The sequence below is a fragment of the Macrobrachium nipponense genome, chromosome 19, assembly GCF_015104395.2.
Source record: "Macrobrachium nipponense isolate FS-2020 chromosome 19, ASM1510439v2, whole genome shotgun sequence".
Taxonomy (NCBI): Eukaryota; Metazoa; Arthropoda; class Malacostraca; order Decapoda; family Palaemonidae; genus Macrobrachium; species Macrobrachium nipponense.
Window position 1 is genome coordinate 73,143,842 of NC_061088.1, and position 23,372 is coordinate 73,167,213.

At 36.6% G+C, this 23,372-nt stretch overlaps 1 protein-coding gene across 1 annotated transcript; it reads right to left on the reverse strand.

Annotated features, from left to right (window-relative positions):
• Positions 1-21,751: 21,751 nt before the first annotated feature.
• LOC135212036 (uncharacterized) lies at positions 21,752-22,312 on the reverse strand. The gene has a single exon (XM_064245345.1). The coding sequence runs from the start codon at positions 22,310-22,312 to the stop codon at positions 21,752-21,754; it is 561 nt and encodes a 186-aa protein (XP_064101415.1).
• Between the last annotated feature and the right edge of the window lie 1,060 nt (positions 22,313-23,372).

Below are 23,372 nucleotides of genomic sequence, written 5' to 3' on the forward strand. Positions count from 1 at the left end.
ACAATCTGTAAGAATAGATTTAGATATCGCCGACTATTTTGTCTGCTGCTTGACAGAAGATCTTCTATTAGAAGAGGTCCTCATCAAGGGACAGAGCATACTTTCGAAGGAAGAGTTCCTTCTTTTCTGCAGAGCCGGTATTCGAGATTATTTCCTCACAGAATAACACAAGGAAGGAAAACATCTTGTAAAGAAATAGATCTAGATATCCGACTACTTGTTCCGCTTTGGACAGAGATCTTCTTTATTAGAAGAGTCTTCATCAACGGGACAGAAGCAATACTCTGAATGGAAGAGTTCCTTCCTTTCTTTTCTGCAAAAGCCGGTCTTACTAGATTATTCCCACAGAACTAATCCACTGAAGGAAGACACTCTTAAGAAATAGATCTAGATATCCGACTATTTGTTCCCTGCTTTGACAGAGATCTTCTAATTAGAATGGATCTTCATCAAGGGGACCAGAGCATACTCGAATGGAAGAAAGTTCCTTTCCTTTCTTTCTGCAAACGCCGGTCTTCTAGATTTTAGCCCAACAGCTAATAACCAGAAGGAAACACATCTGTAACGAATAGATCTAGATATCCGACTATTTGTCCGATTTTGGACAGAGATTTCTTATAGAAGAAAGTCTTCATCAAGGGACAGAGCATACTCGGCAAGGAAAGAAGTTCCCTTCTTTTCTGGCAGGCGGCAGGTCCTTATAGATTCATTCCCACACGGAATACCAGAAACGAAAGACAATCTGTCAAGAAATAGATCTAGATATGCCCCCTTTTTTTGCCTATTTGGTCTTGCTTTTTGACAAGATGGGATTCTTATTTAGAACGAATCCCTTCCAATCCAAGGGTACAGAAGCATACTTCGAAGGAAGGGAAAATTTCCTTCTTTCTGGCAGAGCCGGTTCTTCCTAGATTATTCCCACCAAGAATAACCAAGAAGGAAAGAAACTTCTTGGCAACGAAAGATCTAGATATTCCGACTATTTGTCCGCTTTTGACGAGATCGATTTTTTCTATTAGAAAGAGTCTTCATCAACGGGACAGAGAGCATACTCGAAAGGAAGAACTTCCCTTCTTTCTGGCAGAGCCGGTCTTCTAGAAGTTATTCCCTCAAGAATGAACCAGAAAAGGAAGACATCTGCAAGAATAGATCTAGAGATCCGACTATTTGTCCTGCTTTGAACAGAGATCTTTCTATTAGAAGAAGTCTTCATCAATGGACAAAGCATACTCGAAGGAAGGGAAAAAGTTCCCTTCTTTCTGCAGAGGCCAGGTCCTTCTACATTATTCCACAGAATAACCAGAAGGCAAGGGACCATCTGTAACAATAGATCTAGAATATCCGACTATTTGTCCGCCCTTTGACAGAGATTTTTTTCTTTCTATTAGAAGAAGTCTTCATCAAGGGACAGAGGCATACTCGAAAGGAAGAATTTTCCCTTCTTTCTGGCAGAGCCGGGTTCTTCTAGGATTATTCCCACAGAATGACCAAAAGGAAGGAACAAATCTTGCCAGATAAACAGATTCTAGACATCCGACTATTTGTTTTCCCGCTTTTTTGAACAGAGCATCTTCTATTAGAAGAAGTCTTCATCCAAGGGACATGGACAATTACTCGAACGGAAAGAAGTTCCCTCTTCCCTTCTTTGCCAGAGGTGGTTTCTAGATCATTCCCACAGAATTACCAGAAAGAAGACATCCTGAAGAATAGATCTAGATATTCCGACTTTTTCGCTTTGACAAAGATCTTCTATTAGAAGAATCCTCAATCCAAAGGGACAAAAGCGCATACTCGAAGGAAGAATTCTTCTTCGGGCATTAAGCGGGGTCTTAAATAAGATTCTTCCCACAGAATAACCAGAAGGAAGGAAATCTTCACGAACCAGATCTAGATTTTATTCCAAAATTTGTCGTTTTGACAGAGTTATTCTTCTTAGAAGAAAGTCCTTCATCAAGGGACAGAAAGCATACTCGAAGGAAGAGTTTTCCTTCTGTTTCTGCAGAGGCTGGTCTCTCTAGATTCATTCCCACAAGAATCAACCAGAAAGAAGGACATCTGTAAGAATACATCTTTAGATATCTGGACTATTTGGTCTGCTTTGGACAGACATCTTCTATTAGAAGAGTCTTCATCAAGGGACAAAGCTAAACTTCGAAGGGAAGAAGTTCCGTTCTTTCTGCAGAGCCCAGGTCTTCTAGATTATTCCCACAGAATAAACCAGAAGGAAGACATCTGTAAGAAAAATTTTTTTTAAAAAAAAACCCCCCCCCCCCCCTCCCCCCCCCAAAATTTCCTTAGGGAATATCCGACTATTTTGGTCCTGCGTTGACAGAGATCTTTCTATTAGAAGAGTTCCTTCATCAATTGGGACAAAGCAATACTTTCGAAGCGGAAGAATTCCTTTCCCTCTTTCTGCAGAGCCAGGTCATTCTAGATTTAGTCCCACAGGAATGAACCAGGAAAAGGAAGACATCCATGTAAGAATAGATCTAGATAGCCGGACCTATTTTGTCCCACTTTGACAGAGATCTTTTTCTATTAGAAGACTCTTCCATCAATTGGTACCAGAAAGCATACTCGAAAGGAAGAAATTCCTTCCTTTTCTTGCAAGAGACGGTTCTTCTAGAATTATTCCCACCAAAGGAATGAACCAAAAAGGAAGTAAACATCTATAAGAATAAGGAGATAGATACCTAAATCCCGACTCTTTGTCCCGCTTTTGACAGAGATCTTCTATTAGAAGAAGACCCCCCCCCCCCCCCCCCCTATTCATCAAGGGACAGAGCATACTCGAAGGAAGAATTCCTTTCTGCAGAGCCGGTCTTCTAGATTATTCCCACAGAATAACCAGAAGGAAGACATCTATAAGAATAGATCTAGATATCCGACTATTTGTCCGCTTTGACAGAGATCTTCTATTAGAAGAGTCTTCATCAAGGGACAGAGCATACTCGAAGGGAGAATTCCTTCTTTCTGCAGAGCCGGTCTTCTAGATTATTCCCACAAAACAACCAGAAGGAAGACATCTGCAGAAATAGATCTAGACATCCGACTATTTGTCCGCATTGACAGAGATCTTCTATTAGAAGAGTCTTCATCAAGGGACAGAGCATACTCGAAGGAAGAGTTCCTTCTTTCTGCAGAGCCGGTCTTCTAGATTATTCCCACAGAATAACCAGAAGGAAGACATCTGTAAGAATAGATCTAGATATCCGACTACTTGTCCGCTTTGACAGAGATCTTCTATTAGAAGAGTCTTCATCAAGGGACAGAGCATACTCGAAGGAAGAGTTCCTTCTTTCTGCAGAGCCGGTCTTCTAGATTATTCCCACAGAGTATCCAGAAGGAAGACATTTATAAGAATAGATCTAGATATCCGACTATTTGTCCGCTCTGACAGAGATCTTCTATTAGAAGAATTTTCATCAAGAGACAAAGCATACTCGAAGGAAGAGTTCCTTCTTTCTGCAGAGCAGGTCTTCTAGATTATTCCCACAGAATAACCAGAAGGAACACATCTGTAAGAATAGATCTAGATATCCGACTATTTGTCTGCTTAGACAGAGATCTTCTATTAGAAAAGTCTTCATCAAGGGACAGAGGATACTCGAAGGAAGAGTTCTTTCTTTCTGCAGAGCCGGTCTTCTAAATTATTCCCACAGAATATCCAGAAGGAAGACATCTGTAAGAATAGATCTAGATATCCGACTATTTGTCTGCTTTGACAGAGATCTTCTATTAGAAGAGTCTTCATCAAGGGACAGAGCATACTCGAAAGAAGAGTTCCTTCTTTCTGCAAAGCCGGTCTTCTAGATTATTCTCACAGAATAACCAGAAGGAAGACATCTGTAAGAATAGATCTAGATATACGACTATTTGTCCGCTTTGACAGAGATCTTCTATTAGAAGAGTCTTCATCAAGGGACAGAGCATACTCGAAGGAGATTCCTCGTTTCTGTATAGAGCCGTCTTCTAGATTATTCCCTTCCCCCAGAATATCCAGAAGAAAAGACATTTGCAGAAATAGATCTGATATCCGACTACTTTGTCCGCTTTGACAGAGAATCCTTCCTATTAGAAGAAGTCCTTCATCAAGGACAGAGCATACTCTAAGGAGAGTCGTCTTTCTGCAGAGCGAGAGTCTCTCTTCTGCAGAGCGTATTCTAGATATTCCACAGAAATAATCCAGAAGGAAGACATCTGAAAGAATAGATTAGATTAATCCGACTATTGTCCGCTTTGACAGAGATCCTTCTATAGAAGAGTCCTTTCATCAAGGGACAGAGGCATACGAAGGAAGAGTATTGCTTTCTGCCAAGGAGCGGTGGTCTTCTTTAGATTATTCCACAAGAGTATCCAAGGGGAAGGAAGGAACATTCTTTGTAAGAATAGATCAGATATGCCGACTATGTTTTTGTCCGCTTTTGACAGAGATCTTTCTATTAGAAGAATCTTCATTAAAGAACAGCATACTCGAAGGAAGAGTTCTTCTTTCTGCAGAGCAGTCCTTCCTAGATTATTTCCCACAAATAACCAGAAGGAACCACATCTGTAAGAATAGATCTAAGAATCCGAACTATTTGTCTGCCTTAGGACAGAGATCTTCTATTAGAAGAGTCTCACAAGGGACAGAGGATACTCGAAGGAAGAGGTTCTTTCTTTCGGCAGGAGCCGTCTTCTAATTTATCCCACAGGAAGAATATAGGAAGGAAGAACTCTGTAGAATAGATTAGATATCCCGACTATTTGTCTGCTTTGACAGAGATCTTCTATTAGAAGAGTCTTCATCAAGGACAGAGCATACTCGAAAGAAGAGTTCCTTTCTTCTGCCAAAGCCGGTCTATTAGATTATTCCTCACAAGAATAACCAGAAGGAAGACATCCTGTAAGAATAGTCTAGATATCCGGACTTTTGTCCGCTTTGACAGAGATATTCCCTAGTTAGAAGAGTCCTTCATCAAGGGACAGCGCATCTCGAAGGAAGAGTTCCTTCTTTTCTGTAGAGCCGGTTTCTTCTAGATTTATTCCCACAGAATAATCCAGAAGGAAAGACATTTGCAGGAAAAGATCTAGATATCCGACTTACTTGTTTTCCTTGCTTTGTGACAAAAGGAGATTCTTCCATTTAAGGAATTAGTCTTCCATTTCAGGGAAGAAGTTAAGAGCCGGGCGAGAAGGAAGGAGTTTCCTTCTTTCCTGGCCCAAAGCCGGTCTTTCTAGATTATTCCCACAGCAAGAAATCCAGAAGGAAGACACCTTAAGAATAGACTTAGATATCCGGATATTTGTCGCTTTGGACAAGAGATCTTCTATTAGGAAGAGTTCTTCCATCAAGGGACAGAGCATTACCTCGGGAAGGAAGCATTCCTTCTTTCTGCAGGAGAACCGTCTTCTAGATATATTACCCCACCAGAATATTCCAAGATGAGAAACACTGTAAGAATAGCCATCTAGATATTCGACTATTTTGTTCTCCGCTTTGACAGATCTATATTAGAAGAGTCTCATCAAGGGAAAGGAGCATACTTCGAAGGAAGAGTTCCTTCTTTCTGCAAGAGCCGTGGGTCTCTAGATTATTCCCACAGAAATAACCAGAAGGAAGGGACATCTGTAAGAATAGATCTAGATATCCGACTAACTTGTCCGCTTTGACAGAGATCTTCATTAAGGGAAGAAGTTCCTTCATCAAGGGACAGAGCATTACTAGAAGGAAGAGTTTTTCTTTCTGCAGTGAGCCGTCTTCTAGATTATTCCCACAGAAGTATCCAGAAGGAGACATCTGTAAGAATTTAGATCTAAGAAATATCGACTATTTGTCCGCTTGGACAGAGATCTTCTATAGAAGAATCTGCAGTAGAGGACAAAGCATACTTCGAAAGGAAGAGTTCCTTCTTTCTGCAGGCAGGTATGCTAGATTAATTCCACAGAATAACCAGAAGGAAACACAATCTGTAAGAATAGATTTCCTAGATATCCGGACTAATTTGTCTTTGCTTAGACAGAAGATCTATCCTATCAGAAGAGGTCTTCATCAAGGGACAGAGGATACTCGAAGGAAGAGTTCCTTTCTTTCTTGCAGGAAAAAGCCGGTCTTCTAAATTTATTCCCACAGAATTATTCAGAAGGAAGACCCAATCGGAAGAATAGATCCTAGATAATCCGGACTAATTTGTCTGCTTGACAGAGATCTTCCTATAGAAGAGTCTTCATCAAGGAACAGAAGCATAACTCGAAGAAGAGTTCCTTCTGCTGCAAGCCGGCTTCTATTAGATTATTATCACGAATAACCAGAGGAGACCTCCTGTAAGAAATAGAATCTTTTAGAATCAGACCTATTTGTCCGCTTTGACAGAGATCCTCTATTAGAAGAGTTCTTCAAAAGGACAGCGCATACCGAAGGAAGATTTCCTTCTTTCTGTAGGACCGGTCTTCTAGATTATTCCCACAGAATATCCAGAAGGAAGGACATTTGCAGAAAATAGATCTAGAATTCCGACTATGTGCTTGCAAGGAAGATCTTTCCATTAGAAGAGTTCTTTTCCATCAAGGGACAGAGCATACCGAAGGAAGAAGTTCTTCTTTCTGCAAAGCCGGTCTTCTAGATTATTTTCCCACAGAAATATCCAGAAGGAAGGAAACCTGTAAGAATAAGGATCTAAGATATCCGACTATTTGCCCGCTTTGCAGAGATCTTCTATTAGAAAGAAGTCTTCATCAAGGGGGACAGTAGGCATACTCGAAGGAGAATTTCCTTCTTTCTGCCAGAGCCGGTCTCCTAGATTATTACCACCGGAATAATTTTCCAGAAGGAAGAACATCTGTAAGAATAGATCTTTTAGATATCCGGAATATTTGTCTGCTTTGACATAGATCGTTCTATTAGGAAGGAGTCTTCATCAAGGGACAAAAGCATACTCGAAAGGAAGAGTGCCTTCTTTCTGCAGAGCCGTCCGTCTTCTAGAATTATTTCTTCCCATCAGAATAACCAGAAGGGTAAGGAAACATCTATAAGAATATATCTAGATATCCGACTGCTTGTCCGCGTGACTGCGATCTTCTATTAGAAGAGTCTTCATCAAGGCGACAGAGCATACTCGAAGGGAAGAGTCCTTCTTTCTGCCAGAGCCGCGGTCTCTGATTATTTCACACAGGAATTAACCAGAAGGAAGACATACCTGAAGAATAGATCTTTAGATATCCGGACTACTTGTCCGCTTGACAGAGATCCTTCTATTAGAAGGAGTCTCATGAAGGGACAGAGGCATAATGGACGGAAGAGTTAATTCTTTCTGCAAAGCGGTCTTCTAGATGTTCCCACAGAATAAACAGAAAGGAAGACCATCTGAAGAATAGATTCCTAGATATACCGAATATTTGTTTCGCTTTGACAGAAGATCTTCCTATTAGAGGAATCTTCATTTCAAGGGACAGAGGCATTACTCGAAGGAAGAGTTTTCTTTCGCAAAGCCGCGTATCTCGATTATTCCCAACAGAATAATCAGAAGGAAAGACATCTGTAAGAATGATCTAGATACCGACTATTTGTCCGCTTTGAAACAGATACCTCTTTATTAAGAAAGAGTCTTCATCAAGGGACAGAGCATACTCGAAGGAAGGATTCCCTTCTTTCTGCAAAGCCGTCTTCTAGATTATTCCCACAGAATAACCAAGGAAGAAACATCTGAAAGAATAGACTAGATATCCGAATATTTGTCCGCTTTGAAGAGATTTCATTAGAAGATCTTATCAAGGGACAGAGCATACTCGAAGGAAGAGTTCTTTCTTTCTGAAAGACCGGTTCTTCTAGATTATTCCACAGAATATCCAAAGGGGAAAGACATCTGTAGAATTAATCTAGTATCCGACTATTTGTCCGCTTTGACAGAGATCTTCTATTAGAAGAGTCTTCATCAAGGGACAGGAGATACTCGAAGGGAAGAGTTCCTTCTTTCTGCAAAGCCGGTCTTCTAGTTATTTCCCAAGAATAACCAGAAGGAAAGGGACATCTGTAAGAATAGATTAGATATCCGACTATTTGTCCGCTTGATGAGATCTTCTATTAGAAGCTCTCATCAAGGGGACAGAGCATACTCGAAGAAGAGTTCCTTCTCTGCAGAGCCCGGTCTTCAAATATTCCCACCATATAACCAGAAGAAAGCAATCTGTTAAGAATAGATTAATCCGACTATTTGTCCGCTTTGACAGAGATCTTCTATTAGAAGAGTCTTTCAATCAAGGGACAGAGCATATCGAAAGGAAGAGTTTCCCTTCTTTTCTTGCAAAAGCCGCTAGAATTCTTCCCACCGAATAACCAGAAGGAAGACTTGTAAGAATAGATCTTAGATATCCGCTATTTGTCCGTTTGACAGGGATCTTCTATTAGAAGATCTTCTCAAGGGACCAGAGATACTCGAAGAAGAGTTCCTTTTTCTGCAGCCGGTCTTCTAAATATTCCCACAGAATAAACCAGAAGGAAGACATCTGTAAGGGGAAAATAGACTCTAGATTATCCGACTACTTGTCCGCTTTGACAGAAGATCTTCTATTAGAACCGAGTCTTCTTCATACAAGGGGACAGAGCATACTCGAAGGAAGAGTTCCTTCTTTCTGCAAAGTCCGGTCTTCTAGATATTTCCCACAGATTATCCAGAAGGAAGACATCTGTAAGAATAGATCTAGATATACCGACTATTTGTATTGCTTTGACAGAGATCTTCTATTCAGAAGAGTCGTCATCAAGGGACAGAGCATACTCGAAAGGAAGAGTTCCCTTCTTTCTGCAAAGCCGAGTTCATTCTAGATTTTCCCACCCCAGAATAACCAGAAGGAAGACATCTGTAGAATAGATCTAGATATCCGACTATTTGTACCGCTTTGCAGAAGATTCATCTATTAGAAGAGTCTTCATCAAGGGACAGAAGCATACTCGAAGGAAGAGTTCTTCTTTCTGCAGAGACCGGTCTTCTAGATTATTCCACAGAATATCCAGAAGGAAGATCATGTAAGAATAGATCTAGGAGATATCCGACTGATTGTCCGATTTGACAAAGAGATCTCCTATTAGAAGAGTCTTCATCAATGGACAGAGCATACTCGAAGAAGAGTTCCTTCTTTCTGCAGAGCCGTCTTCTAGATTATTCCCCAGAAGATCAGAAATACCAGAAGGAAGACATCTGTAAGAATAGTATCTAGATATCAGACTATTTTGTCCGCTTTGACAAGCATCTTCAGTTATTCCACTGAAATTTTCTTCCATTAGAAGAGTCTTCATCAAGGGACAGAGCATACTCGAAGGAAGAGTTCCTCTTTCTGCAGAGCCGGTCTTCTAGATTATTCCCACAAAATCATCTTCTGGTTTTCCTCTGGTATTCCTCTAGTGTCCTTCTGCGGTCTTTCTGGGGACCTTCTGGCGTCCCTCCAAACAGCTGTTGGCTCTCAAACTGAGAGCTCGTCCTCCTTCCTCCGAACAGCTGTTAGCTCTCAAACTGAGAGCTCGTCCTCCTTCCTCCGAACAGCTGATGGCTCTCAAACTGAGAGCTCGTCCGCCTTCCTCTGAACAGCTGTTAGCTCTCAAACTGAGAGCTGGTCCTCCTTCCTACAAGCAGCTGTGGGCTATCATCCTCCTCCTGCTCTGATCTCCCTGTGACGAACCATTTACCATTTTCGGAATTCTCTCCTATACCTGCATTCAGTTCTTCACCATCTTTATTTGCCTTCCATTATGGTTATTTTCTCGCAGATTCTACGAAGTTCGTCGATCACTTCATCCAGAAGACTGTTTACGGACGAATTATTTGAGTATCTTTCGACGGTATGCAGTTCATTCGAACATTTCCTACTGGTGTATTTTTCTCCTCGAGTTTTCGTCTTCGGAAATTTGTCAGCTGTAGTAGACTTCGTGCTTAAATTAACCTCCTCTTCACTGACGTCTTCCGTTCTTGTGTTTTGTAATGATTCATGAGCTCTGAAGAAGTCCTCGCTCATGTCCTGCGCTGTGTCTTTCCCCCGTCTCTTTGTTTGGGTGTCGACTGATCTGCGGTTTATATCCTGAAGCTTTTCTTGGAGTCTCGAATCCTTTTCCTGTTCGTCCTTCCTGTCTTGGAAGCCCTGTCGTCTTCGAGACTCTCGATCGAATTCTTCTTTCTCTCTGGTGAAGGCATCAATGTCTAGCCTCAGCTTCTCCTGGGCCATTATGAGGTCCTCTTTTTCCTTCATGAGGTCTCCTCTCATTACTATGAGGTGGGTAGCGAAGAGCCTCTTCTCATTCTGCAGGGCCTCCCTCTCCAATTTCATGTCCTGGACGAGCCTCTGTTGATTCTTGATGTTCTCTTTCTCTCTTCTCAGCTCTTCTCTCCAGGCGACGAGTTCTTCGCAGAAAGTTTCCTTCTCTCTCTGGAGGGCTTCCCTAACCAAATCCACGGCCCTCCTTTGAGCGAGTTCCCTCTGAAAGGCGGTCTTCTCTTCATGGAGCTGCTGTCGCATAATGTCGAGCTCTGCCTTTTCCTGGAAGAAGCGTTCCCTTTCCGCATCGAGAGCACGTCTCTCATTCAGTAAAAGCTCTCTCGCTTCGTCATTCCTTTTCATCTCGTCAACGAGGGCGTTCTTTTCCTCTTGCAATTTCTGTCGGAGTTGCTGTTCGACGATGATGGCAAGAGAGGGTTCGCCCTCATAGAGGCTGATGAGTTTATCACTACTACTTGTCCTGGGAGTCTCTCGATCTCTGGACTCTCCTCTCTGCTGTCTTTCTGTGGAAAGCTCCTGCGACGACCATTCTCCGGTTCTCTCTAGTGAAACAGAGGACGAATATTCGTAATAGGCGGACTCTTCATAAGAGGACGAATATTCGTCTCTGTCTCCTGGAAAGTCTTCAAACCCATAATGGGGCGAACTTTCACGAGAAGACGAATATTCGCCTCTGTCGTCTAGAATATCTTCAAATCCATATGAGGATGAATATTCTACGACGCTTTCCGTTTCCTGAATGGCGCTCTCTTGTCCATAAGTTCCATATTCCCATGGATTCTGGCACCAACAGTTTTGGACCTTTTCTAGAAGGAACTCGATGTCTCCTACTTTTGCTCGCTGGAGGAGCCACAGGTGGTTCTCCAAGTGTCCTCTCAGCGTGAAGTCGTTTCCTTCGTTTAACTGTTCTGACAATTTCTCTATTAGATTATTCATTTCTTTCAGAACGTTCTTCCAACTCATCATCCCAAAGGGCGGCTTCTTCTCCCGATCTTCCTTGAGTTTCTTGGGCAGTGCAGCTTGACATGAGCATTTTTTGATGCTCTTGATCACAGCTTTGAGCTCATGTGCTGCTGCCCTCTCGAGGTCCCGGATGTGATGTTCCAGGTGATCTATCATCGTGAGATTTGCAAAGACTGGCTCCTTCCTTTCTATCCGGATCATCAGATCGTAGATTAACTCGTCCTTCTGTTTTCTCACCTTCTTCCATTTCTTCTTCTCTTGTCCTTCGAAGGCTAGACATTGGCAGTTCTTGGTCTCTGTTATGACTGCTGCCATCGCGCCTCTTCCAGCCAGATGGAGGTCCAGTATGTGACCATCCAGGTGATATATAATGGAGAGGTTCTCTTCCGCTGGATCAATGCCTTCAACTTTTAAATACAGCGCATCCAATAAAAGTTTCCGTTTCGCCAGCAACTTTTTTAGCTTCCTCTGGCCAAGATGCGGCTTTTCTTGTTCCTCCAGATCTAACGGTTGACAGCGGCACTGCTTGACTTTCGTAATCACCTTTTCCAATTGGTCTTTTGTGGCCGCTTCAAGTTCATAGACGTGTTTGTCTAAGTGGTTTATTAACAAGATATTTTCAGAGACTGGATACAAGTTCTCCATCTGGTCCATCAACGCAAAGACCAGTTCATCTCTTTCTTTCTGTACTTCCTGCCACATCTTCCGTTTATTGTGTTCTGGGGGGCTTTCTTTGAAAGGTGCTCTTTGAGCCCTCCGTTCATCGTGCCTTTTAGGCTTTTTGGTAGGAGGTGGTCTTCGAGCCCTCCGTTCTCGTGTCCTCTTTTCTGGGCTTCCTGGTAGCCTGGTGGTCTTCGAACCCTCCGTTCTTCGCGTCTTTGGTCTTCCTGGGTAGCTGGTGGGTCTTCGAGCCCTCCGGTTCATTCGTTTCCTCTGGGCTTCTGGTAAGCTGGTTGGTCTTCGAGCCCTCCGTTCTTCCCCCCCCCCCTTCTTCGCGTCCTTTGGGCTTTTGGGTAGCTGCTGGTCTTCGAGCCCTCTGTTCTTCGCGTCCTCTGGGCTTCTTGGCAGCAGGCTGTTCTTTCTGGGTTCGTCGTACTGGTTGATGCTCAGCCTTCCGTTTTACTTGCTCTTTTCGTTTTTTGCCATCACGAGAGTCCATCGCTCCTTTGGACTTCTGCATCCTCTTGATGAGATCAACCAGCTGGAGCATCGTCCTCCCGCGTTGCGCTATCTCCTTCGCACGCTGTCCTTCCGATGTAATAAATCCATATCCCCGATCTTCCACAGACCTGGGGCCAAGTAAAGAAGCCTCGTATCCGAGGCGATCAAAACACATACATGTTCCTGCTAGGAACATCCACAAAGCAATACATATCATAAAATTCATTTTTGGTTTGTTTTGCAATATCAAGCAGCAACCTGTCACTTGGCCTAGTCTTGGAAAATGCCGTGGAGTCTCAGAACTCTCTCCCCTCCTTCCCGGATTCTCGGAGACTGAAAGAATCCGGGAATGGAGTTCTGGGGAAGTCCGTCTGCTGCTAAGCCACAAAGGCAAATTTTTAGCAGAATACAGTAAAGTAGTAACTATTTTCTCTATGTGGGTTTTTCAAATTTTCACATTTTTTCCAATATATGCCAAGAAAACGCCATCAAGTTGTTGTTGTTATTATTATTATTATTATTATTATTATTATTATTATTATTATTATTATTATTATTATTATTATTATTATGATGATGATGATGATGATGATGATGATGATGTCAAAAAAGATACGATAATAAATCAATTTAAAAAACTCAGAGAGAGAGAGAGAAGAGAGAGAGAGAGAGAGAGAGAGAGAGAGAGAGAGAGAGAGAGAGAGAGAGAGAACTGGTACTCACAAAAAGACAGTTTATTCATTTAGTTTTACTGTCCTTGCCTTCATTTAACCACTGGTCCAGTGAATTTTAATAATACAAACAATTCTAAAATTATAACAATAAATACAATTATTAAACTATAATAATAAATAAGTTTCAAAATATAAATAACATATATGAAAAAAAAAAATAAGAATTATACAGTAATATTTTTAATGATAAAAATGAAAAATAATAAAAATAGAGGTAAGAATAAATACAAATAAATAATATTCAATTAAAATAAATGAATAAATAAATAAATAACTATAAAAACGAATAAAAATAAAAATAATAATAAAAAGAAATAAAAAATAAAAATAAAAATAATTGTATAAATTAAAAATGAAAAAATAAAATGCAATAAAATAAAATAAAAATAAATGTATATCACAATGAATAAACAAATAAATAAATAAATAAATAAAAAGTATATACAAATGAATAAAAAAGTAAGTAAATAAATAATAAGCATATAAAATGAATGAATAAACAAATAAATAAATGAATAGATAAAAAATAAATGAATAAAAAATAAAAACTAATAAATAAATATAAACAGAAAATATATTAAGAAAACAAATAAATAAAAGATATACAGATATATAAATAAATAAATAGATAAATAGATATATAATAAAAAAAATAGTAAATAAAAATAAAGTAAAAAAATAAATAAAAATAAATAAAATATGAAAAACAGACATATGAATATAAATAAAAATAAATAAATAAATAAATAAAAATAATAAGTAAAAAAATGAATAAATGAATAAATAAATAAAAATAAATAAATAATAAAATAAATAAAATAAACAAATAAATGAATAAAATAAATAAATAAATAAATAAATAAAAATAAAACAATATATACATAAAAATTATTGAATATGTAAAAATAAATAAATTATTAAAAATGAATAAAAAATATATAAAAAAAACAAATAAATACATAAATAACTAAAAAATAAAGAAGAAAATAAAAATGAATTTAATATATATATAAATAGATATAAATAAAAAGATAAATAAATAAAAAATAAATAGATAAAAAAAATTAATTAATAATACTTAATAAATAAAAAATATATAAAGATAAAATACATGAAGAAATAAATAGAAACAAATAAGTAAAAATAGAAATAAATATATAAATACACGTAAATAAATAGATAAATATTAAAAAAATAAAAACAATAAATAAAAATGAACATGAAAGAATGAAAATGATGAAAAATTAATAAAAATAAATATATACATAAAAATAAAAATAAAAAATAAAAAAAATAAATATATAATTAATAAAATAATTAATTAAATAAATAAAAATAAATAAAAAATCAGTGAAAATAAATAAATACATAAAAATAAATAAATAAAGACGAATAAATAAATAAGTAATAAAAATAAATAAATAAATAAATAAAGATAAATAAATAAATGAAAATGAATAAAAATAAAAACATATAAATAAAAGCAAATAAATAAATAAAAAAAGGAAAATATAATAAATATAAATATATATAATAAATAGAAATAAATAAAAAAAACTCAAAATGAATAAATAAAATAATAATTAATTAATTAATTAATATAAATAAATAACAATAAATAGAAACACATGAATAAAAATATATGAAAATTAATTATAATATATGATAATAATAAAATAAAAAATAATAAAAATAAAAGAAATAAAAATAAATAATAATAAATAAATAGATGAAAATGATTAGGAAATAAAAATAAATATCTAAATGTAAATAAATAAAAATAAATAAATAAATTAATAAAAATGAAAAAATAAAAAAATAAATAAATAAAGAAAAATAGGTAAATAACTATAAAAAATAATTTAATAATTATAATTAAATACATAAAACTAATAAATATCTTAAAAAATAAATAAAAATGTGATATATATAAATAAATAAATAAATAAATACGTATATATATGTATATATATAGTATGTATATATATATATATATATATATATATATATATATATATATATAATATATATATATATATATATATATATATATTAAAAGGAAAATAAAAATGTACTAAATAAAAATGAATGATAGATATATATAAAAAATAAAAAATAGATAAATAAAAGTAAATAAATAAAAAATAGATAAATGAGAAAAAGACAATAAAAAAATTAAATTAATCGATAAATAAAAATAAACAAAAATAAGTAAATAAATAAAATGCACTAAAAGTAAAAATAATAAATAATTAAATAAAGATATATAAAGATAACCAAAAAATAAATAGGAATAAATAAATAATAAAAGTAAATAAAAATAAATAAGTAAAAAAAAGAAATAGAAAATAAAAATGAATAAATTAAAATAGATACAAAAATAAATAAATAAATAAATAAAATGAATAAATATAAATGAAATAAATAGATAATAATAAATAAAAATATATGTATTTAGGAACCAGTCCCTCTCTCAAGCATACTTTATTAAAAGTAATGGCTACTTAAGCAGCGTTACACTTGTAGAGATTCTTCTCTATTTTCCGAATAGCGGCTTTTTCCGTGCTACTTAGACAGGCTAGTAGAGCGCCTATGGAGGCCATGATCAAATACAGAGTCAAAATTGGTGTATATATTTGAATTTTACAGATAAACTATGATACCATAGTTATCAAAGTCATTAACGATATATATATGTCTCTCTCTCTCTCTCTCTCTCACTCTCTTTTTCTTGAAGCAAGCGAGCTTTCGTCTGGAGCTGCCAGACATCCTCGGGCTGGGAAGCTGAGGGTGGACTGATCTTGGAGCGGTGTCCGTCCTTGTTTATAAACGAGGACGGACACCGCTCCAAGATCAGTCCACCCTCAGCTTTCCAGCCCGAGGATATAAACGAGGACGGACACCGCTCCAAGATCAGTCCACCCTCAGCTTCCCAGCCCGAGGATGTCTGGCAGCTCCAGACGAAAGCTCGTTGCTTCAAGAAAAAGAGAGAGAGAGAGAGAGAGAGACATATATATATATATCGTTAATGACTTTGATAACTATGGTATCATAGTTTATCTGTAAAATTCAAATATATACACCAATTTTGACTCTGTATTTCATCATGACCTCCATAGGCGCTCTACTTACCTGTCTAAGTAGCACGGAAAAAGCCGCTATTCGGAAAATAGAGAAGAATCTCTACAAGTGTAACGCTGCTGAAGTAGCCATTACCTTTAATAAAATAATAATAATAATAATAATAATAATAATAATAATAATAATAATAATAATAATAATAATAATAATAATAATAATAATAATAATAATAATAATAATAATAATAATAATAATAATAATAATAATAATTATTATTATTATAATTTGTAGTAGTAGTAGTAGCAGTAATAAGAAAATAATATATATGCATTCTAAAATAACCCTTTATTTTTTAGATATTGCATTTTGCATGTATGTAAGTATCCTAATGAGAAATCTGTGCTTGATGACAATTAGAAATTTTGTGAATGTTAGGCCTTAAATGTGATAAATAAACTCTCAACTTTTCTTCAATAGATTTGATATCTTATCTACTTTTACATTTAATGTTAGTTAGTTCAGAAAATCCTTGTTCACAAAGATAAGATGTGGAAAACTGCAATAAAACCGTTAATGCCTTGTTAGCTATTGAAGGATATTCTTCTTTAACTGAAATCCACAACTGATCGATGGGCGCCTTTTTATGATTGACCTTTAATCCTCGATCCGTAGATATAGCGGCCAGCTTATTCCTCTTCTGTTGACGAAAAGCCAACGTCCTCGGTAGAAATATCAGTGAAAGGGTTGCGAATCCAGTCGTACTGCTCGGTGTTTATTGAGGGAAATTAATAATTCAGATTACCTTCCAGAGTCGCTAAATGATCCATTATTAAAGGAATTAAATCGTCTGAATAGCCATTTCTCAGCAAGGGAAACATTTCCAAACAGCCTGAACTTGCTTTCCTTTTCCAAATCACTATTTTTTTCTGGAATGCTTTGATTCTGTCGGTAGACGAGAGAAAATGTTCATTTCCACTTTGCACAGACATGTTCAGATTATTCAAGTGTTGAAACATATCAGTCAGATATTCCAATTTTGATGTCCCAAACTCACATTCCATAAGTCCACAAAATTTATTTTTATTTTCTTTTTTAAAAAATGCCAATAGTTCTTCGCGAAGTTCAAGCACATACCAGAGTACCTTTCCTCTTGACAACCATCTCACTTTTGTGTGCAATAGCAAGCGAGTGTGTTGTGAATCCATGTTTTCACAAAGTTGTTCAAATATACGACCCTTTACTGTTCTAATCTTGATGAAATTTAATACCCAGTGGTTTTGCCATCAGGAACTCTCTATGCAAGAAAGTGTGAGTTGTTATTAATATGGGTTTCTTTTGCTTAACAAATGATGCAAGACCTGTAATGGAACCCACCATTGATGGATCTCCATCAGTACAAATTCCAACACACGACTCCAAGGATAAATTCCATTCTCAAAATAACTATTCAAAATTAGAATATAATTTTCCTGTTCCTCGGGGCGCACCTAAGCACCTCACGGGGCGCACAGGCTGAGAAACGCTGACGTTCATACATACATACATACATGCATACATACACACACACATATATATATGTGTGTGTGTTTGTATGTGTGCGCGCGTATGGAACAAGCCCACAAGGGCCATACATTTGAAACTCAAGAAGCTTCCAAAGAGTATGATGTTTATTTGAAAGTAGTAACATAAGGTAAAGGGGAATACAGAAAGAAATAATATCGGTTATTAAAAACAAAAAAAACCAACAATAACCATCTTGTATTATTCAGCTGAACACGAGTATCGAGTCCGCTGTTGAACTGAGTGGGAGGGGCTGAAGGAATCCCGAAAAATGCGTTGGGAAGAAACGAAACGAAGACGTTCTTGGAATAAGAGGCAATTAAAATGTAGAGTCCGATCCCGCCCTCTATCCATGTAATCTCCAAACTGCCTTTGGCAGGAAGGAAGAACTGGATGGCCTGAAAGCTAATTCTAATTATGACATTCTCTCTCTCTCTCTCTCTCGTGGGCGCAGCTTAGAAATGCCCTGTTTTATCTGCTATTAATAGAACGAAGTTTTTCTAATCAGTTCGGGCAGCGTCTTTAGTTACCCATGAAATTAAGTATCAGCCTCTCACTACGAATTACGTTTGATATATATATATATATATATATATATATATATATATATATATATATATATACAATTAGACATATACATATAATTTCCATACAAAAAGTGATATATATATATATATATATATATATATATATATATATATATATATATATATATATATATATATAGATGTTTATACATATAATTCCTATATAAAAAATAAAACTGACGGGAGCAAAAGTGACAGGGGAAGAACAGTGTGGGTTTAAATATGCAAGATTCGTCCACTAGTTCCCCTTATCAAAACAATTCCTCAAGAAGCTTCAAAGTAAACGAAAAAGAGCTGCATTTGACATAAATGCACTTAGAGGGCGCTTTGACTGAACCGAGAGAAAGATAACGCTGAGGAAGTTGGCGACGCACAGTATCAAAGATAGGCTGCTGAGAGTGATCAGAAATGTTTTAAAAGAAGTGATGCATTTGTTAAAATAAATTGGTGGGAGAGTGACTGGTTTGGTGTTAAAGCGTGTCTGAGATGAGGTATTGTTCCTTCATGACTTTTGGGTACAGTGAATTATGGTGCGAACTTGTGAAAAGAGTCTGGAATGGATGGTGTCTACAGATGACGCAGTAGTGTTTGGGGATAGTGACAAGAAACTGCATAAGCTATAGTAGATTCACATCAACCGTGCATTTGATGTCTAGGCCAGTCCCTTACGACGCTCCTGATTGGCTGTTGATAAGCCAGTCACAGGGCTGGAAACTCAGCGACTGGCTTATCAACAGTCAATCAGGAGCGTCGTATGGGACTGGCCTAGACATCAAATGCACAGTTGATGTGAGTCTACTATAGTAATCGTGTAAAGTCGTTTGCAACACTACAAAGTTGAGAGTAAATGGGAGCAACAGTATGGCAAATGGAAGCCAGGAAGATGTAACAGTGAATATTAATAAGGACTTCCCTTTGGATCGCCTCTTGGGTTAATAGTCTGTTGACTCCATCCATCAGGGCTTTCAGCTGGAGGTTTAAAGAAAGAAGAAAGTTGATTTATATTAGGATTTAGGAGAAAGTAAAGGGATGAATGTCGGATGAGAGAAAAGCTGATCTACAGAAAAGGTGAAGTAAGAATGGTTGTGTATGAATAATAATAATATTTTATTTCCAATTGACATTGATTATTCTACAATGCCTATATATACATTTAGGTAAAATAATGAAAGATCAGCATTAAAATAAATTCATAGGAAGTTAATACTAATGTAACAAACATTTCTTCAACTTATTCTTAAAAGAATGTAGAGTGGCAGCGTCCTTGATATCTTGTGGTAGCTTATTCCACAGGGAAGGGCCCCTAGACGGGAGTTCCCTTGAGCCGATGTCTGTTGTCGCTCTTTTTACAACAAGATCACAACCCTGACGAGTATAAACACCAGTTACTGAGTTAACCATATTAAAATGATACAGCCATTCCGGTAAAATACCTCTTAAAACTTTAAAAACAAACACACAAACTTCGTAAATATACTCATCTTTGACCTTCAACCATTCCAGCTTTTTCAGAACAGGAGAAATATGATCGTACTTCCTAATATCGCCTACAGCTACTCTAGCAGCGAAATTACACATTTTTTGAATTTTGTCGAGATGGACATTATTAGTGCACCCCCATACCTTAAAACAATAGTGGATGAGGCTCATTACTAGTGACTGAACAACAATCAGGCGCGTGGAAGGTTCAAAATGATCTTTTATTCTGTTCAAATAAATAAGTATGCCCGTCGCCTTTTTGCATACCTCCTCAATATGAGAGTCAAAAGTCATAAAACGGTCAAAATAGACACCTAAGTTTTTCACAAGTTTCATAGGTCTGATAACATTTCCGTTGAAATGTACCCTCACATTTTCATCTATGGCCGATATATATTGTCTTGAACCCATAAAAATGCACAGAGTTTTATTTTTGTTTAATAGGAGGCCATGTCTCTGAAAATATGTCTTGGCCTTCTCCAAGACGGCTTCAGCCCTTCTTAATAAATAATTCATGTTGCCTATGTCCCCTTCAAGTATGATTTGAGTATCATCAGCATACTGGATAACGAAAACACCAGGTAGAGATTCCACCAAATCGTTAACAAAAATAACAAACAATATTGGTCCTAAGATGGATCCTTGCGGGAGCCCAAAGGTTACCCCACATCTAGATGACAATGCGTCCCTGAACTTTACTGACTGGAATCGATTAGTGAGATAACTATCAAACCGAGATGGATCTATTCTTAGACTTATACATTTCTCTAATAGGACTTTGTGATTCACGCTATCAAAGGATTTGGATAGATCCAGTAGTAGGAGCAGTGATACCTTTTTATTTTCTATGTTATTATATATTCGATCAGTTACCTTCAAAAGAGCTGTCTCAGTAGATAATTTAGGCCTAAAGCCATGCTGATGTTCAGATAGAAGACTGTTTTCTTCCAAATATTTAGTTAATTGATTAGCAATAATCTTTTCCAGTACCTTAGACAGAGTAGGTAACAGTGAGATTGGCCGATAGTTTTTTTATGTCATCTCTATCTCCATTTTTAAAAACAGGAATAAAAAAAGGGTATTTCCATAAATCAGGAAAGGTGTTAGTTACGATGGAAGTATTGATGATTATTGTAATGTAAAATGCTATTATAAATAGTCCATCCTTGATAAATTTCAGAGCAATACCATCAGATCCGCATGCGTTCGAGTTATTTAAATCCTTAATAGTTAATATAACCGTCTCACAGTCTACTGGAGAAGGTTTGAATCCGCCTGGATTATCTAGATTTATTGACCAATGACTTTGAGCCTTATTTGTTGATGTCACCTGCTGAGTTTTCTCGTAAGTTTGTTTTCCTATATTGTTAGAATTATCTAAATCAAATCAATTATAAGGCAAGTCTTTATACTTCAACTTACCTGCACCATTATCCAGAACAATTTCTTCTTGGCTTCGAATTTTAAATCCTTAATCAATTAACTTTTTTCGGCAGAAAAAGAACACCCGTTCTTCTGTCCGACAGGTACCACAAGACTCTTCTCCGTTTTCTTTCGCTTTGTCCGAAACTCTCGAACAAAGTTGAAATATAAAGACGGGAAAGCAAAACTGTTTCCTTATAAGGAATACATTTAACATTAAATTAATTAATTCAATTAGAATACAAAAAGGGGAAAGTTAAGAATTTACATTTAATATTAACAAACGGCAATCATTCAGTTTACTTTCCGTCCATAAACGAACACCAGAAATGGGGACAAAAAGTAAGAGACAAACGAACTAGTCAATTCGACTATTCTCCCACGAATGAAATTACCATTCTCCAATCAACTATTTCTATATCTTCCCCAACCAACAAAAGAAAAGTGGTTACACAAAGAACCATTTTGACAGATTAACTCGACAACAAAAGACAACTTTTATAAAACAAAACAAACCATTGTTTACAATCTACCCTCCCGAGCTAAACTTCTTATTAGGTTTCTGGAGGCAAGAGCAGTACTACGGGTAGGCCTAGTAGATGTTTCATTGGGCAAAGATGTTCCAGTATCAGGTATTTCATCTGTCTCCAACTCACTAATGTTTTCTTCTTTTTCTTCAATTTGAACATATAAATTAGGATCATTAAGCTCAGAATATAATTCTAAAGGTATTAAAAAACTAACATTAGTTTCACTTTCACTTTTATCAGGCTTAACAATACGAACAGTACGTACAACACCTTCGTTATCACTGAATGTTTCAACAATTCTAACCAATGGCCAATAAGTTCTAGATTTGGAAGGTAATTTAAAGAGAGCAATTTCCCCTTTTTCCCATTTTCTTGGAGGATGAAAAGATGATCTATCCTTTTCTTTCAAACTTACTAAATATTCAGAAAGCCACCTTTCCTTAAAGCTTTCATAAAGTCCATCCCTAGTTTCCAAAGTACGAGCAAGGAGAGAAGAATACTCATCCTCCTCACCATACTCCCACTCAGGAACTTGTTCAGAATCACCAAACATTAATGAAGGAATAAATCTGCCAACCAAGAAATGATTAGGAGAAATTATATCTATCTCATTTTCACAAGATCTATAAGTTAAAGGCCTATTATTAAAAATTTTCTGAATGTCAGAGAGGAAAGTGACAAATTCAGAAAATGAAGGAGTAAATCTACCAAGAGTTTTAAAAAGGCAATGCTTAATTGTTTTAATTAATCTTTCCCAAACAGCACCGTACCACGCTGCATACACAGGGATAGTCTTATGAGAAATTGAAGCGACCCTAAACTTCTCCTCAAACTCAGAAGAAGTAAGTAACTGTTCAATTACATTACCAGCCTGAACAAAGAACTTTGCATTATCTGAATAAACAGCAATAGGAACACCAAACCTATTAGAAAATCTAATGAAAGCTAATATAAATGCCGAGGTTGACATAGACTGGACAACTTCCAAATGTATTGCTCTTGTATTGAAACAAGTGAAAATAAGAATGTACGCCTTAAATTTTTCTCCATTTTTCTCCCTCAACCATAAGTGGCCTGTATAATCCACACCAGTATGAGCAAAAAGCACACTCAAATTAACCCTGGAAGAAGGAAGCGAAGAAGGAGAAGGATACTTCACTGTGCTAGCATTATAACGCTTGCATACAATACAATCCTTAAGGACAGACAAAACTGCTTGCCTAGCCTTCACAATCCACAAACCATGCATGCGCAAAAAACTAAGAGTGGATTGCAAACCCATATGCATAGACTTACAATGGGCATAATAAATCAACAACCGGGTCAAATGATGCATCTTATCCACAAGAATAGGATTGACAATATCAAATTTTAAAGTAATGTTTTTGTCAATCCGACCTTTAGTTCGCATTATACCATTATCATCCAGAAACAAATTAAACTGCCTAACTAAAGGTGGAACTTCAACTAAAGAATTTTTACTCTTTAGATAATATAATTCAAGAGGAAAAGCTTCCTCTTGCATTAACCTTAGAAGGTAATTAGAAGCTGCCTCAACAGGGTCAGCTTGAATTTTCCTAAACTTATATACAACAGTAAATACCTTAGAAACT

Excerpts from the sequence above, each read along its gene's own strand:
- LOC135212036 (XM_064245345.1), bottom strand. The coding sequence starts at position 22,312 with ATGTTTGGTGATTCTGAACAAGTTCCTGAGTGGGAGTATGGTGAGGAG.